Here is a 15,133-nt window from a genome sequence, read left to right as displayed (position 1 = left end):
CTTGGAAAATTTCTAGACATAATGCTTTCCTGCAAAGGTTTTTGTTTTCCCCATGTCCAGTATTTCTCAAACTTCTGTGCATATCAGAAGCCTCTGGAAGGCTCATTGGGAAAGACTGTTGACTCCACTACCTGTTTCTGATTCTGCCAAGTCTAGGGAGGACCTAAGACTTTGCATTCTGACTGAGATCTGAGATTGTTCCTCTTTTTGTTGACTTTTCAAGGATGAATTTCGAAGATACATGAGGAAAAAAGTCTTCTGCATCCACTTATCCACACTAAAGTTCCCTATAAGCAAGAACCCAGAGGAACCTCTAGTGGCGGACCGCCACTCGGTCATAAACCAAGCTGTAATGAAGCCAGAATTAAAAGTAAGAGATCTTACATGTGGGATGTTATGGCATGTTTGTGGAGACAAAATAGAGTGTGTGTCTGTTGGTTAAAGCTCTGACTAGGCTGGTGGTGGCGCATGCCTGTAATCCCAGCACTCGGGAGGCAGAGCCAGGTGGATTTCTGTGAGTTCGAGGCCAGCCTGGGCTACCAAGTGAGTTCTAGGAAAGGCGCAAAGCTACACAGAGAAACCCTGTCTCGAAAAACCAAACCAAACCAAAACAAAACAAAAAAGCTCTGACTATAACATGCTTTGGCTGGAACCATAACTAAGTGTGAGACTCACCTGGGAACAGTTGACCAAGTCCCATTTGACGAGCTTTCCTCTGCTCCTTCCCACTTATGTTTGCAGCTACAGTGCATCCAAGTGCAGAAAATCAGGTACGTGTGGGATTTCTTGGAGAAGCGGTTTCAGAAAGTTGGGTAAGTATGGCCTTTTCTCGCCACTACCTCAGGACACAGCTGAAGAACACTGGCTCACTGGTACTGTGAACTGATGTGTGGTTCCCGTCCCAACAACACCCTAGGTTACTGGAAGACAGTAACTCGTGCTTTGACATCCACCATACATTTGGACTGGGTCTGACCACTGAAGAGCAAGAAGTCAGGTAGGTTTGTGATGCTTACTGAGCCTAACTCTGCTGACATGAAGTATCAAACGGACCCTCATTGGCATGTTGATGGCACAATGCTTTGATGCCATTTGCTGGCATCAGAAAGACATTGTAAATTCTCTTCTTAGGCAAACTTATTAAAAAGACACCAAAAGAACAAAACAAATCAAGTAAAATGCAGCCCTTTCTCTCAGCTTTTAGAATAGGCTTTATAATAATCTTGAGTCATTTCATAAACATTGGTTTCTTAATCCTCCCAAATTGATGGAGAACCAGAAAGACACTATTCAGATCACACTTTACGGTGAACAAAGAGCTGTGGAGATAAACAGTTTACTGTTGTTGACTTGGCTGTGTTATTCAGTGTTGTTTATGTGGTACCTAGAGTAGCCCTGGGCTCATGATAGGCATGAAGGGCTCTAGCCAGCCTGGCCATGGCAAACATGGGGCTGGCAGGCCTTGCCCTCCCCACTTCCCTCTCCCTTGTAAACCGCAGATTGTATCCCTAAAGCTAGCCACCCAGCTCTAGTCCCTCATTTGGACACTTTCTTATGCCAGACTCATTCCTAAGGCTGATCACAAAGGTCCAGCTATCAAAGTATTGAAGTCCAGCAATCAAACGCCCCCACGTTAGGTTCACCTTATTAATGTGCCCAATCAAAACATACCACCACATCCTAGCCCGTTCTAACCCAGACCTCTCCTTTTCCTTCCTCCTCTTAAAAATCACACCTGCAAGGTCATTTGCTGCCGTCTTCTGCCTGAGTCAGAAGGTGGTCACTTTCATTTTTCTTCCCACTTAACTGAGAATCTCTGTGAAAACAGGCATTTAGGTAATAGTTTGTGCCTTATCGAGGGTCGGAGAGGGAACACCTGGAGTGTGTGGGTCCCTTTCCTACTGAAAGGACCTCAAAGTTGTTGGTACAAGACACCCCAAGACTAAGTTCTCAGCACAAAGGTTTGCCCCAGAGGGACGAAGGACTACCTCTGGAGAGAGAGGAGAAACACACGGCACATGGGAAAATGGCTGTTTATTAAGGGAAAGGGGGAAACCTCATGTTAGGATGAGGTGTTTAATTTCAATTGGACATGTTAATTAGAGAAGCCAAAAGGGGGCTTTTGATTGCTGGACTTCAATACTTTGATAGCTGGACCTTGGTGATCAGCCTTAGAGGAGGAAGTGACCAAATGAGGGAACAGACCTTGGTGGCTAGCTTTAGGAATGTAATCTAACAGTTAGCAAGGCAGAGGGAAAGGGGGAGGCCTGCCAGAGCCATGGTTGTCATGCTTGGGCCAGCTATAGGAGCTCAACAGGTATTTTGCAGAAGAAACAAATAAATGATGGTATTCATTGATTTATTATCTGTGTGTCTCTGATATGACAGGTACTTTGCAAGGGACCGGAGATCTAAAGAGAAAGACATAGTCATTGATGGGCGTGGGGTGGGGGTGGATCATGAGGCTAGTGTCTGTAGGCTGCCAGAGATTAGGAGGAGATGTTCATTTAACGTACTAGCCAGAGGGAAAAGTCCCTGCTTCCCTCAGCTCCTGTTTGAAATGGCTGATCCTGGTGAGCCCCAAAGGAAACAGCTGAGCCCTTCTGATAATCTTAACAATCCCTTTAGTTTCTCAGACACTTTTAGGGACATTATTTGTCAGACATCACTGTGATCCACCAGAAACATCAACTGTCAAACTAAGAAGAAACGTATTGTTTGAATTACTGCTTCTGGTCTCTACTCCCACAGCTCCCTCAGAGTTCTGTAGGAGTGAGACAGTACATATGAGACAAAGAACTCTAGAATTCTAGCAAGTGCTGCACGCTAATTCTTCATTACATTTTAAATATTCCTTTATTGTATGTGCATGCATGTGGTAGCTTAAGTGCTACAAAGCATGTGTTTGGAAGGCACTTTGCAGGAGGGTGTTCTGGCACAGGAATCAAGCTCAGGTTAGCAGGTTTGGCAGCAGGAGCCTTTACTCCCTGAGCCATCCTGCTCTTTTGCCCACCACCAGAACTCTTATACAAAGTCTAAGAGTCATGAAGTGCTGATTTGGGTTTTTCCTTTGTGGAAATACCATGAGAAATGAAGCAGGCAACTACACCAGACAGTACTACAAAATGTGTTAGAAATGCTATCATTATATAAGATTTCAGATGAATGTTCAATACGCTGAGATATGAAACTTTTCAAAGTCATTAAAATGAAACTTAGTAATACTTAGCGCAAGATATTTAGAGGATTGATCTAGAACATTTAAGAGATCTTAATGATAGATGTAGAGACATTCTGCACAAGAAACCATTTCCACAAGAAAGATTCCCCATTGGTGTAGCTAACTCACATATGTCCTTATTTATCAAATTCCAAGCTTTAATAAACATCATACATAATTAAATTTAAATCTGGTCCACACAATAAAGAACTTGACAATCTAATAAGCAAGACAAAGTACGGTATCCCAAACATGAAGAATCGAGAAATAATCTCATAAGCAGAGGCATATTTTATCTTGTGGGCATGCCAGAGTGAAGGACAAAGAGAGTAGGTGGATGTGGCACATTTTCCCCCGCATTCCTTGGAGTAAGCTGGGGGCCTTTCCAGAGAAATGAAAAGTGACTGATTGATTGGATGGCATGCAAATTCAATAACTGAATCTGAGCTTGCTTGCATTAAAAAACAAGAGCTCACTGCAAGAGAAACAGCAAGGAGGGCAGGCAAAAATCTGACAGGATGACACGCTCCGGCATTTCAATGCACACTTCTCTGTGGGGTTCCTAGCAGCCTGGCAAAGAGGGGATGAAGGATGTTCATAATTCTCACTTTTCTGCAGCAAAAGCTTATCAGACCACCAGGAGAGTTGATTTTGCCCAGGAGAAAAATTGCCAGAAGGCATCAAAAATGTATAAGTAAATGGACTTCGGAACTGGCTTGCTCCAATCCCCACTTCTCATGAGCGGGACTCAGCTTTGTGTCATGGTAGTTTTCCTGGACAGGTTCGCTGACAGCTGAGTGATTCATTTCACGAGAACGAGGTCCTATGAAAACACCACATCTGCCCGATCCGCGCTAGTCTTTCTTCCTAGGACAGGGTTAGGGTACTCCTTCACCTTCACCCATCTGGCTCCTGACTCTTTTTTTAGGCTCTGGAAAAGAGAAAAGTAACCGCCTGGCAGTAAACTCCAGACAGTCACCTCACTGGTGACTCAGGAAGAGATACAAATGTTGACAGCCAGTGTTTGCCGGTCTCTAAGTGGGAGTATTTATTCCACAGCCAGTTTGTGTCATCAATGTGGCATCACCAAAGAAGTTGGGAGGAGCCTCTCCCAGTTGATTCTGTGGTTCTTCAGGGCCAAACTCGATTAACTTGTCCTACCCTTCTGAGGAAAAGCAGGCATGCTTGCTGGGGACCCCCAAAAGGAATGTGAGGGATGAGAAGCTAAAGAGGTATATTTGACACCAATGCAAGCTCCACCTAGCAGAAGCTGATTCATGAAAAGATGGGCAACAAACAGGAAAGAAAGAGGGAAGGCCAATGGAGGGCAGAGGAAAGAGAAGTTGGAACTACCGTGCAACTTCGCTGTGCTACACCTCAGGTCTTGATGGGAGCGATACTTGAAAGAGAAGTAACAGTTACTCTTATGCCTTTGAAAGCTGCACTCTGAAAGAATGGTCCAATCACACACACTCAGCCTCCTCCTCCTCCTCCTCGTTCTAGAAAGAGCAAGTAATGGCTTGTTGGAGAATGGGAGAGAAGCCTCAATTCCTCTAGAAGCTAAAAACATGATCTTGACTCCTAACATTCAACTAGGAGTTTGTAGGTTATCTTAAAACACTACCTATATTTCATTTAAAATACAAGTAAATTGAGATCAATGGTCTCTTTTTAATAAGTTGGAATTTTCAGGCCCACAGTTTTGTGGGTGTGGGTCTGTTGGAAGTACAAAACCAAATAAATCCAGGGCTCATCTCAGAGTGAAACCCCATGGAAACAGCAATGAGTGTAAGTCCTGAGCCTTGCAGTTGAGATGATGGTGATGATGCCTAGATTTCGCTGTACCTTCACCACAACTCCTTATACCCTTTCTGGTTCTTTCCCATCTGGGCCTTTGTATATGGAATGCTCTTCATATGTGGGAATCTCAGGCATGCTCCACCAGCAGAGACTTCTGGGAACACCTCACTAGCTCACACTGAGGGCTGAAATCCTGTATGAACTGGCTTTCCCCGACTATATGGAAGCTTGTAATTTAGAAAATGAAGCACATTTCATTAGGAAATGAAAGAAATAGACAGACAATAGATGAAGACCAGGATGAAAAGCTAAACAACTGTTATTACACATCAGTTACAGACATGTGGTTTCTTTATATCACTGTTTCGTTAACAAGCAGGGAGATTTCTTCCAGAAAACAATCTCTCAAAACATACCCATGATGTTTGGTATTGGGGGATTTCTAGGACCAACCCATTTATTGTACTATAGAATTATATCCAAATCCCAGGCTCAGGGTGTCATAGCCTGTGCATCTTAGACCCCCCCTCCCTTTGTAAAGCATGAGTTTCAAGGGAGTGAGTAACTGGCCAGCAGATTTTTCCTTTGCTATAGAAGTCATGGTGGAATCTTCTGCTTGGCCTTGACTCCTTGGGAGACGGTAGGAATCTCTCCTGCCGGAGATGCCAAGTGGAAAGAGTGGGCAAAGCTGAGTGCTCCTGTGAAGTTTGAGAAGTGTACCAGTGACTGTAGCTCATTCCTACTTCCTTGATAAGGACCCCGACTCCAGTCTACAGGACTCCAGGGCCTCACACAAGCTCGCTAGCAATTCTTTTTGAGAGATATGTTGATGTATTCATTTGAATCAGTAAAGGAACTAAAAACCAAGCTAATTGAAAGGGGAGAATGGACTATCCCTCAAAGGAAAGTACTCCTAATCATTCACCCTTGGCATTTCAGAATTATATCTGAATATCTCAGAACTGGAGGAAATCCCTTGTGAACCCAGAAGTATAAACCACAGAAAGCATAAAATTCCCTTCCAGAGTTCTCAGCTGTAGACTTGGTCAAGATCCATCCTCTGAGAAGGGGCTGTCTGTTATCACTCTTCCCTAATGGATAGTGACGGATGTTAGGCAAACCTACTTAGCTGTGTTTGGCTTACATTGTTTGGTGAGGCCACACAGAATGGTCTCAACCTCTCTTCCCTGCCACCTCACCAGATCCTTCGTTGTGGAATAGAGCTTTGACCTTTCTCTATGTGACTTGGCATCAAGTCTAATTTTTCTTCTGGTTGCTCCACCGCTGTTCAACATTCCTGAGAATTCTCCGTGGCTAGCTCTGAGACTGATATGGGCACACAGCCTCTAAACAGCCTAGAATTTCTCTTGGCTAAGGACAGTAGACATGACAAAGTGGCCAAGAGCAGGCTGGCTGTGATTTCATGATGGTCCAGATGAGCCCTAAAGCGTCAATCACAGGCAAGGCTTGATCCTCACCATCCCATCCTTCCTTTCTCCAGGACCGAAGCTCCCCTCAATGGCAGTTTCAGGAATGAGTTCACCAGACAGGGAGAGACCAAGGGAGTCAGACCCTCAGCTGCATTCCCAATTGGGTTTCTGTAGTCTTAATATATCTTTAGTTGTGCATTGGGGTATTGAACCTTGTTCAAGGGGATATACTCTAGACATGAGTCCCCATGATTTTCATTAACTCCAACATTTTTGGGGAACATACTCTATGTCTAGCCTCAGATCCTAGAAAAAAAAAAAACAGATCTGAGAAAGCTCTCCTTCTGCCTTTAAAAACAGTTGAAGTGATTTGAGGAGGAAAACATGTAAATATAAGTTTTAATTTAATGAGGTAAGTGATGTTACTTTTAAAAAAAAGTGTTGGTGAAGGAGAGATAAAAAGTATTTAACTATATCAGACAGTCATACTTAAAAGACAGCTGCCATTAATCTGGGATTTGCCATGTCCTAGGCACACTTGTGACAAATGCTTTGCATATTTATCCTACTAAGATATTGATCAGAGTTTTATTAGGCATAGTTTATCAAGTTTACTTTTTCAGATGAGGGAACCAAGGTTTTCCCCCACCTCCAATTTGGCTCTCCATTAATTTAAACAGATGATTCTTGACTGTGTTGTATGTGTCAGGCTCTATTTTATCTCTGTGGGATTTACTAGCATCCCATAAAAGGTTACATTATAATGGTAGAAATAGCCAGTTAACACATTGGAAAAATAAGGTAGAGGTACTTAAAAATAACTGTGGAGGTACCTCAGTTGGTAAAGTGCTTGCCTCGGAGACATGAGGACTGAGGTGTGATCCTTAGAATCCATGTGAAATGAGTGAACATGGTAGTGCTTATTTGTAATTCCAGTGCTGGGAGGTGTTAGAGGCATGAACTGAGGATTACTAGTCAGCCAGCTTAGCCCACATGGTGTGTTCCATGTGAGCCTTGTCTGAAAAAACAGGTGGACAGCCTCTGAGGAAGGATAGTAAAGGCTTTCCTATGGCTTCCCCATATACAAGTGGATGTGTATATGCATCTGCCCACACATGTATACATGAGCACACATACATACGAATGATAATTATATGTGTTGTACAGAAAAATAAGGTAGGTTAAGAAAATTAAGGAATATTAGGTAGGATTCTCCTCCTGTCCCCCAGTGCTAAGGAGCAAACCCAAGGTCTTGCACATGCTAAGCAAATGCTCTACCTTGATGCCATACCACCAGGGCCAGGGGAGGGGCTGTTTTAAATAGGATTGTTATGGAAGGCCTCAAGAAGGAAATACTTTTTAGATACCTGTTTGGAACAAAGCAGTGAGCCATGCAAAGATGCCAGGAAACTGATCTAAGAGGAAGGAATAACAAGGGGTGAGGCTTGCTGAGTGTGGAGCTAGGTGTGTTCATTCTCACAGTTCTGAGCCACTTGGCTTGGCTGGCAGGTTTGGCTTTTAAAGGTTGAGCAGCATTTATAAAGGAAAGACTGTGGGGTGAGCATACCATTCATGTTGGGGGTGAGAAGTGGGCTGGGGAGAGGTAGATGGTCCAAGCCTTGGGTCCTAAGAGGTTCTGACAATTGGCCAATAACTGATTATTGTCACAGACTCAACTGGCTTGAGTTCAAGTCTTTTGAGGTTCCAGAATGAGATCTAGGGTTCATGAATTCACACAGCAGTGTGGCTCCTCTTCCTCTCTGCCTCTTCATCCCCTGAGCCTTAGCATCCCCCCACATTACAGAGTTAGAAGACCTTAATGTAAGTCATCTCTATCCATGGCAATGAATAACTAAAGTTGGTGTAACATGCTTTGAAAGTCAAGACAACTTGAGCTCAGTCAGTTCTGAGTTATACAATAGCAAGACCAAAGGCCCCCCATGCAGGCTTTCCCTGTTGATATTTGCAGAAGTGGAGTTGTGAAGTGATGGCATGGAGGCCATGATTGGGAGTAGCCTCCTTTGCTGGCTCTAAGAACTTGAGACAGGTACTTAATTTGCTTGACTTCAGTTTTCTTTATAAACAGTGATCATAGGCCATGTTCGTTAATATGATGCTTAAAAGTTCTATAGTTATAATTAATATTAGCTGTGTGACCCTTGGGCTAAATGTCCACAGTGAACAACTTTTCTTATTGGTAAGATTCACCCTTTAGAACTCTATAGAACACTGTAAGGATCAAATGAATCTCTTGCAAAAACTTTAAAAATCATAAAACACAACCCAAATATGAGTGGTTCTCTTTTTGGTGGACATGTGTCCTGCACCTTGTGTGGGAAGCAGACACCTGCAAGTGACAACCATAGAGCATCTTCCTGGGAATTTGTTCTTTCACTGGTGCCCTGAATGGGTTCACATGTGAGGGGCCTCCTCTGGAAGATGCTGGGGTAAGACAGACACCATCATTGATGTCTCGGGCTAAACTGAATGCCTGATAAATCTATGAATATCTTCAGACCTGTGTCTTTTTAGCTGCTCTTAGGATATAATCAAATTGTTTTTTTTAAATGTCTTTCTAATTTCATTTTGACTGAGTTGTATTAAAGACAGTTTAAGGCAGGAAAAACCAACTGTGTCTATCATGTACCAACTTTCATCTTAAGACTATATTCGTGGCTTAGGGTGATATCAGGCTACAGTGGTTCTCAAGGCACAAGATGCATAAAGGACAGAGAGGTGGGTGGCTTGTGGTCAGCTTGCTTTGCTCGCTTGTCACTGGCCTTCTAGGCTGACACTAACAGATGGTCAATCTCCCACAGAAGGTTAGTGTGTGGGCCCAACGCTATCGAGGTGGAGATCCAGCCTGTATGGAAGCTGCTGGTTAAACAGGTAACTAGATCATTTTCTTCATTAGTTTCTCGGGCTCAGAGGGATTGTAAGTAACACTTGCATCCCTTGGAATGGGAATGCTATCTCTGTTTCATGAGGCTACTCTCTGAATCTAGCCTGTATTTTTTTTTCTGTTTATTAAGGCTTCTTTTCAGCTTTATTTAATCTCAGCAAACACACACACACACCCACACCAGGATTTCTGACTGATCTTTTTCAATTGCCTCCTATCTATCTATCAATCTATCAATCTATCTATCTGTCTATCTATCTATCTATCTATCTATCTATCTATCTATCTATCTACCTACCTATCTCCTATCTACCAACCTACCTATCTATCTATGTGATGGGGACATAGTCATGTGTGTGTGTGCATGTATGCATGTGTCAGTCAGAGAACAGCTTACAGGGGTCAGTTCTCCCTTTCCAACAAGCCAGTCTCAGGGATCAAACCCAGGTGATCAGGTTTGGCATCTTCACCTGCTAAACCACCCCACTGGCCCAGAACCCTCTTTTTTTAAAGTTTAAATACACTTCTCAGTGAGAGCCAGAGTCCTGTTTTATAATATCCTGCTTCCTTTGTCGTCTTAAGTTTCTGTGCTGTTCTATAGTCATGTGGCAACACAATCACCTAGATTGGATAGAAATCCAGGTTCAAGGGGCTGTGTACTCAGACCCTGCTGAGGGCTCTTGCTGACCTGTGGGACACCAGCCCTTCCATGTGTCTTCTCAGGAAGGAGGTCTGATCTCTGCCTCTCAGGACCTATGTAACCCAAATTATCTCTCAAAGCCCCACTTCCAAATACCACCACCGTGGGGGTAGCACTTCAACGAGGGAATTCTTTTGGAGAGGCCATACTTATTCAGTCTAACCAGAGTCACATGATTACGTTCATGATCCCTCAGATTCTGAAATTCATCATTTTGGTCCTTCACACATTCGTTTACTAATTCTATCTTCTTAAGTGTGACTTTTTAATTAGTTTTTTAAAAATAGTATTGTGTGTTTCAACATGTTTGTTAGTACTTTTGTGTGACTCTACCTGGAGTGGGAAACATCCCCCTTTCACTCTCTGAGCTTGCTGTCTCTCCTTGATGGCTTTGTCCCTACCTCCATCGGGTCCCCAGTGTTTTATTGGGTCAGAACCAAGCCCATATTGGAGGCAACAGTATGTGCCCCTTAGTGACTTCAGTGCTTTGGTCTATGTGGGGCTTGATGCAGGTCATGGATGTGCCATGGACTCTGATCACACTCCACCCTCAGTCAGCTTTGTTTTCAGCCTCCAAGCTGGGGTAGGAAGCATCGTGATATCTCCACCTCTCAGCACATGCCTGGTTTCAGTTCCTTGTCTCTTCTGGGAGATTTTTCTGTCCTTACTTCCTCTAGCATCGAGCTCCTACCTTGTGCTATCTATATCTCTGATCCAGGCTGCTGCTCTGGCTCTACATGATGCTCCACAATTTAAATCTATTTAAATGTGATTATATGTGTCTGTGTTTATGCATGATGTGTGAAGTGGGAATAGGTACATGGAATACCAAGGCTTGGATGTATGGAGTCAGAGGATAATTTCTAGTCCATTCTTTCTTCCCACCTTCATGTGAATTTTCGGGATTGAACTCAGTTCCCCCAGGCTTGCACTGTCAAATGTCTTCACCCACTGAGCAATCCTGCCAGCCAAGCGTATTTTTAGACTCTTTCTAACCCTTGAAAATGGTCATTTTTGTTTTGGAGAATCGCCATATTTGTCTAATATAAAATATTATTATTATTGTTCTACTTCTGGAGCAAACATCAGGCTATTATTATTTCAGCATTAGTGTTTAGAGTAGTGTTGTATTCCCAGCAAAAGGGATCAGGTGCATACGTTTCTCATGTGTTTATTTCCAGCCCATATGTCCATAGCCTCCCCAGCTATGGAGAGGTAGGCTGCCTTATGAACCGCTCCCAAAACGCATTTGAAAAGTGTTAAGTATTTTCCAAAGTATCAGTTTGATCCTTTTCAAAGGAGTCTGGTATTTCATAGTACATATCAACCACAACTTTAGTAAAATTAAAGGGGGTGGGGCAAATACTTCACATTTAGTTTGAAAGGATATTGAATAAGGAGGTTAAATTAATTATGCTGCTTTTTTTAGAAGAAATATTTGGACAATTTTGTACTGTATTTCTATAAATTTACAACCATGTTATCATTAGTATATAATCCATAATTAGAACATTTTATGCCAAGTGAACTCAAGAGCTATAATTTGTAAGTAAAGCAATTGAGATGGGGATAATAAGAAACAAAAGCTTTTTAAATTTATAAATAATATCCACAAGGCTTGAGAAACCCTTAATGTGTAGCTTTATTAACTTATTAAGTAGATACCAGTTCATTGTTAGGAGCAAAGTGGAATTTTATTCAGTGTGTAAGATAATTACAGACAGTAGCAGCTGGAAAGAGTACCCCTGGTTTTAGCTAGTATTTCGTCTGATTTATAAGGATGATAAAGGGCCTTTCCTCAGGAAGGGAATCCACTTCCTCTTAGTGGGCGCTTTCATTCTTGCTGCCTCTCTGTGTTGTGGAACCTTCCTTCAGTTCCTTCCTAAGACTTGTTCTCTCTCTTGTAATCATTGTATTTACTTATTTAGGGGTACTGAGGTTGATCCAGGGCCTTGGGTATGCTAGAGATGTGTTCTACAACTCAGCTTCATCCCAGCCCTCTGCTATAATCATTCATAGGAACCAGTAAGACCAAACTGGGAAATATGGGGGGATAAAAGAGCTGAAGGTGTTATGGAGACATGTGTGCCTGCTATGGCTAATCAGCTTTAGAGCTGGTGACACCGTCCTCCGCAGTGTTTGCTAAATCCTTGGGAAAGCCACTGAAAAGGAGAGTATGGGTTCAGGACCCCCAAAGCCAAGTTCTCAGCATAAGGGAGATTTGTTTGCCCTAGAGGGACAGAGGGCAGGGATAAGGGACAAAGACAAGAGACAGAGGACAAGAGAGAAGAGAAAGGGTGCAAGGGAGAGGGAAAAAGGATATTTGCCCTGAAGGGACAAAGAACTGTCTCTGGTAGAGAAGAGCAGACAGTGATCTATAAGCAAATGGTGGTTTATAAAGGTACAAGAGAAACGGTGTGTTAGTATGAGGTGTTTAATTTTAATTGGGCAAGTTTATTAGGTGAGCCAAAGTGGACTTTTGATTGCTGGACTTCAATACTTTGATAGCTGGACCTTGGTGGTTAGCCTCAGGAGGAGAAAGTAGCCAAATAAAGGAATAGACTTTGTTGGCTTTAGGAATGTATTCTAATTGGGTTTTCTAGCCAGGCAAAGGGAGTTGGGGAGAAGGTTAAGGCCTACCAGGGCCATGCCCACCATGCTTCAGCTGGCCAGGGTCCCTTCAGCCACTGCTGCCCAGGGTCCTTCTGGGCTCAAGGGGAGGAGGACTCTGATTCTACTGTTTCTAAAAGGATCTTCCTATGATCTGTGACAGAAAGAATAGGCTATATAAAAATAGCCTGGACAAAAAGAAGAATCTCCCATTTTCATAGCACAATTAATATAAGTCTGTAGTATGGGAGAACATAAAAGAAAAGCCCATGATTTTTAAGAGGAGACTGAATTATGTTTTTCCTCTATTACGGTGTTGTGTGACACTATTCCTAGGCAGACATGAGCAAATGTCTTCTCAACTCAGTTAGGGAACTGACAACACAAACTATTTACAACACCAAAATCCAATTTGGTGAACCCATTAGTTTGATTAGAGTTACTTACAGGAATATGGGTGAGGGATTACTTATGAGTGCATAAACAATTCAAAGGGAGCTATACCAACAAAACTCCACCTTGGCACTGGCGACAGCTCACAAAATCTAGAAACCTAGAGTGAACTGAAGAACTTGCAGGCAACCCGGTGTGCTGGAATTGTTTTTTCCTAGTGGCTCAGCGGGGTGAAACTTTTTTCCAGGTACTGTGGCTCATCACTGTTTCTTCCAAGCAGTTTGGCTGATCTCTATTTCTTCCAGGCTGTTTCGTCAGAGTGACCTTTAAGTGGCTCAACTTACTCTTAGTGGTCTTCACTGCTTATAGATTCCTGGGGAGAGAGGAGTCTGGTGAATTCAGTCAGTTTCAGGAACTTCCTGAAGCTATCCTAGTTGTTTACATCTGTTCTTAGTGACACATTCCTGTCGAATGGAGTGTTTCCACCACCCTCCCACCACCACAGAAACACCCTGTTGTTTCATTTCCTTGTAAACTCCCCTCCTAGCCTCCTAAAATATCCTGTTGTTTCACTTTTCCATTTGTATCCTATGTCTCAAGAAGATTCCCCCACAAAACAGAGGGTTTTAACCTGGAGATTGCTGCCCAACATAATGGCTAAAAGGCAAGTTGCTAGATTTTGTTACTGGTGAAGTATATTTTGGAACTAAGAATGGAGAATTTTTGAGCATGGCTCTGGGTACTTAGGGAAACTTTACTTCTACCATATCAAATTCTATGTGCTTGACATTGCCCTTGCCTGAGTTAATTGAGTTCTAAGTGAATTCTTAAGTAGCAGAGGTCATCATATGTTGTTAAGATGGAAAGGTGTTCTATAAAGTAATGATACAATTCTGATTGCTACCACATAAATGACTCGTGCTATTTTTGTACCTGCAGGTTTTAAATCCATTCTATGTGTTCCAAGCCTTCACCCTCACTCTGTGGCTGTCTCAGGGTTACATAGAATACTCTGTGGCCATCATCATCTTGACAGTTATCTCTATTGTCTTAAGTGTGTATGACTTGAGACAGGTAAGAACTGAAATCATAGCTGGATTCCAATTGTATTAGCTTCTGGCTAACCAAGCAAAGTCTATCGAATTTCCACTCGGAGCGTGGTGTAGTTCTGTCAAACACAGGTCAGAAGGCAGCATCAGCAAACCTTACTGTGGGGACCATTGTGGGACAGGGCATTGGGAGTGCCAAGCAGATTCAAAAGCCTTTGCAAAGTTCGGTCATCAACTGGAGGCTTCACCGGACCATGTTGAGGACTCTGAGGATGTGTGTGAGTAGGTGTGAAGAGTGTCGCATGCATTGATGACAGTCTTACTGCTAAGATGGGGGAGGGCCAGTGACTGAAATCGCATATTAACCAAGACACAAGACACTGCTTTGTGTTTCTTTTTAGTACGGCAACCAAAAGCCAGGCTGCTAGATCCAAGGATAGATATCATTTAAGTTTTAATAGATGTTGCAGTGTAATTTTCTCCAAATGAAATAATTCTTCCTATCAGGAACACACAAGATCATTGATTTTTCCAGATCCTCACCAGCACTGTGTGATAGATATTGCTGTGTGAAAGTTTTCATCCACTGAGTGTTTAGTGTTTTAAATTGATGAACACTCACTGATTGCTAGTGATTGGAGTCGTACTTTATTTACCTGAGCATTCCATTTTTCTTTTATATTCAAGGGCTTTTCATATCCACAATATATATGGAAAAGTCATTTTTAGTCCATCTTTCCTAGTTGATTTTGGCTTTTTCATACACTGAAGATTACACAGAGGCAAATGTATTTCTCTTTTCCTTCATGGTTTCTGGTTTCCTGTTCTGCATATCTGTTGTGTGACAAAACCTCCTGGAAGTGGCGGGGGCGGGGGGTATGCAACACATACATTGACTCATCCTAGATAGGGATCCCACAAGGGACCAAAGTATGGATACCACCAAGTCCACTGTGGTGAACCGACTTTGGTTCGGGTTACTTACAGCATCATCAAATACTCAAAGGCAGCTGCGTCACCAAGGCCCAC

At 42.8% G+C, this 15,133-nt stretch overlaps 1 protein-coding gene across 2 annotated transcripts in view; it reads left to right on the top strand.

The window, feature by feature from the left end:
* The window catches only part of Atp13a5 (ATPase 13A5), a 123,304-nt gene that overhangs the window by 21,879 nt on the left and 86,292 nt on the right, over positions 1-15,133 (top strand). Inside the window, exons 3-7 of one of the 2 annotated variants that reach the window (XM_036203568.1) lie at positions 224-370; positions 742-812; positions 917-997; positions 9,270-9,339; positions 13,995-14,129. In XM_036203568.1, coding sequence (XP_036059461.1) covers positions 224-370; positions 742-812; positions 917-997; positions 9,270-9,339; positions 13,995-14,129 — 504 coding nt within the window. The remainder of the gene's footprint in view (positions 1-223; positions 371-741; positions 813-916; positions 998-9,269; positions 9,340-13,994; positions 14,130-15,133) is intronic. The other variant, XM_036203569.1, reaches the window with a different exon arrangement.

The sequence above is a fragment of the Onychomys torridus genome, chromosome 12 (assembly GCF_903995425.1).
Source record: "Onychomys torridus chromosome 12, mOncTor1.1, whole genome shotgun sequence".
NCBI lineage: Eukaryota > Metazoa > Chordata > Mammalia > Rodentia > Cricetidae > Onychomys > Onychomys torridus.
This window is presented reverse-complemented; position numbering and strand designations above follow the sequence as displayed.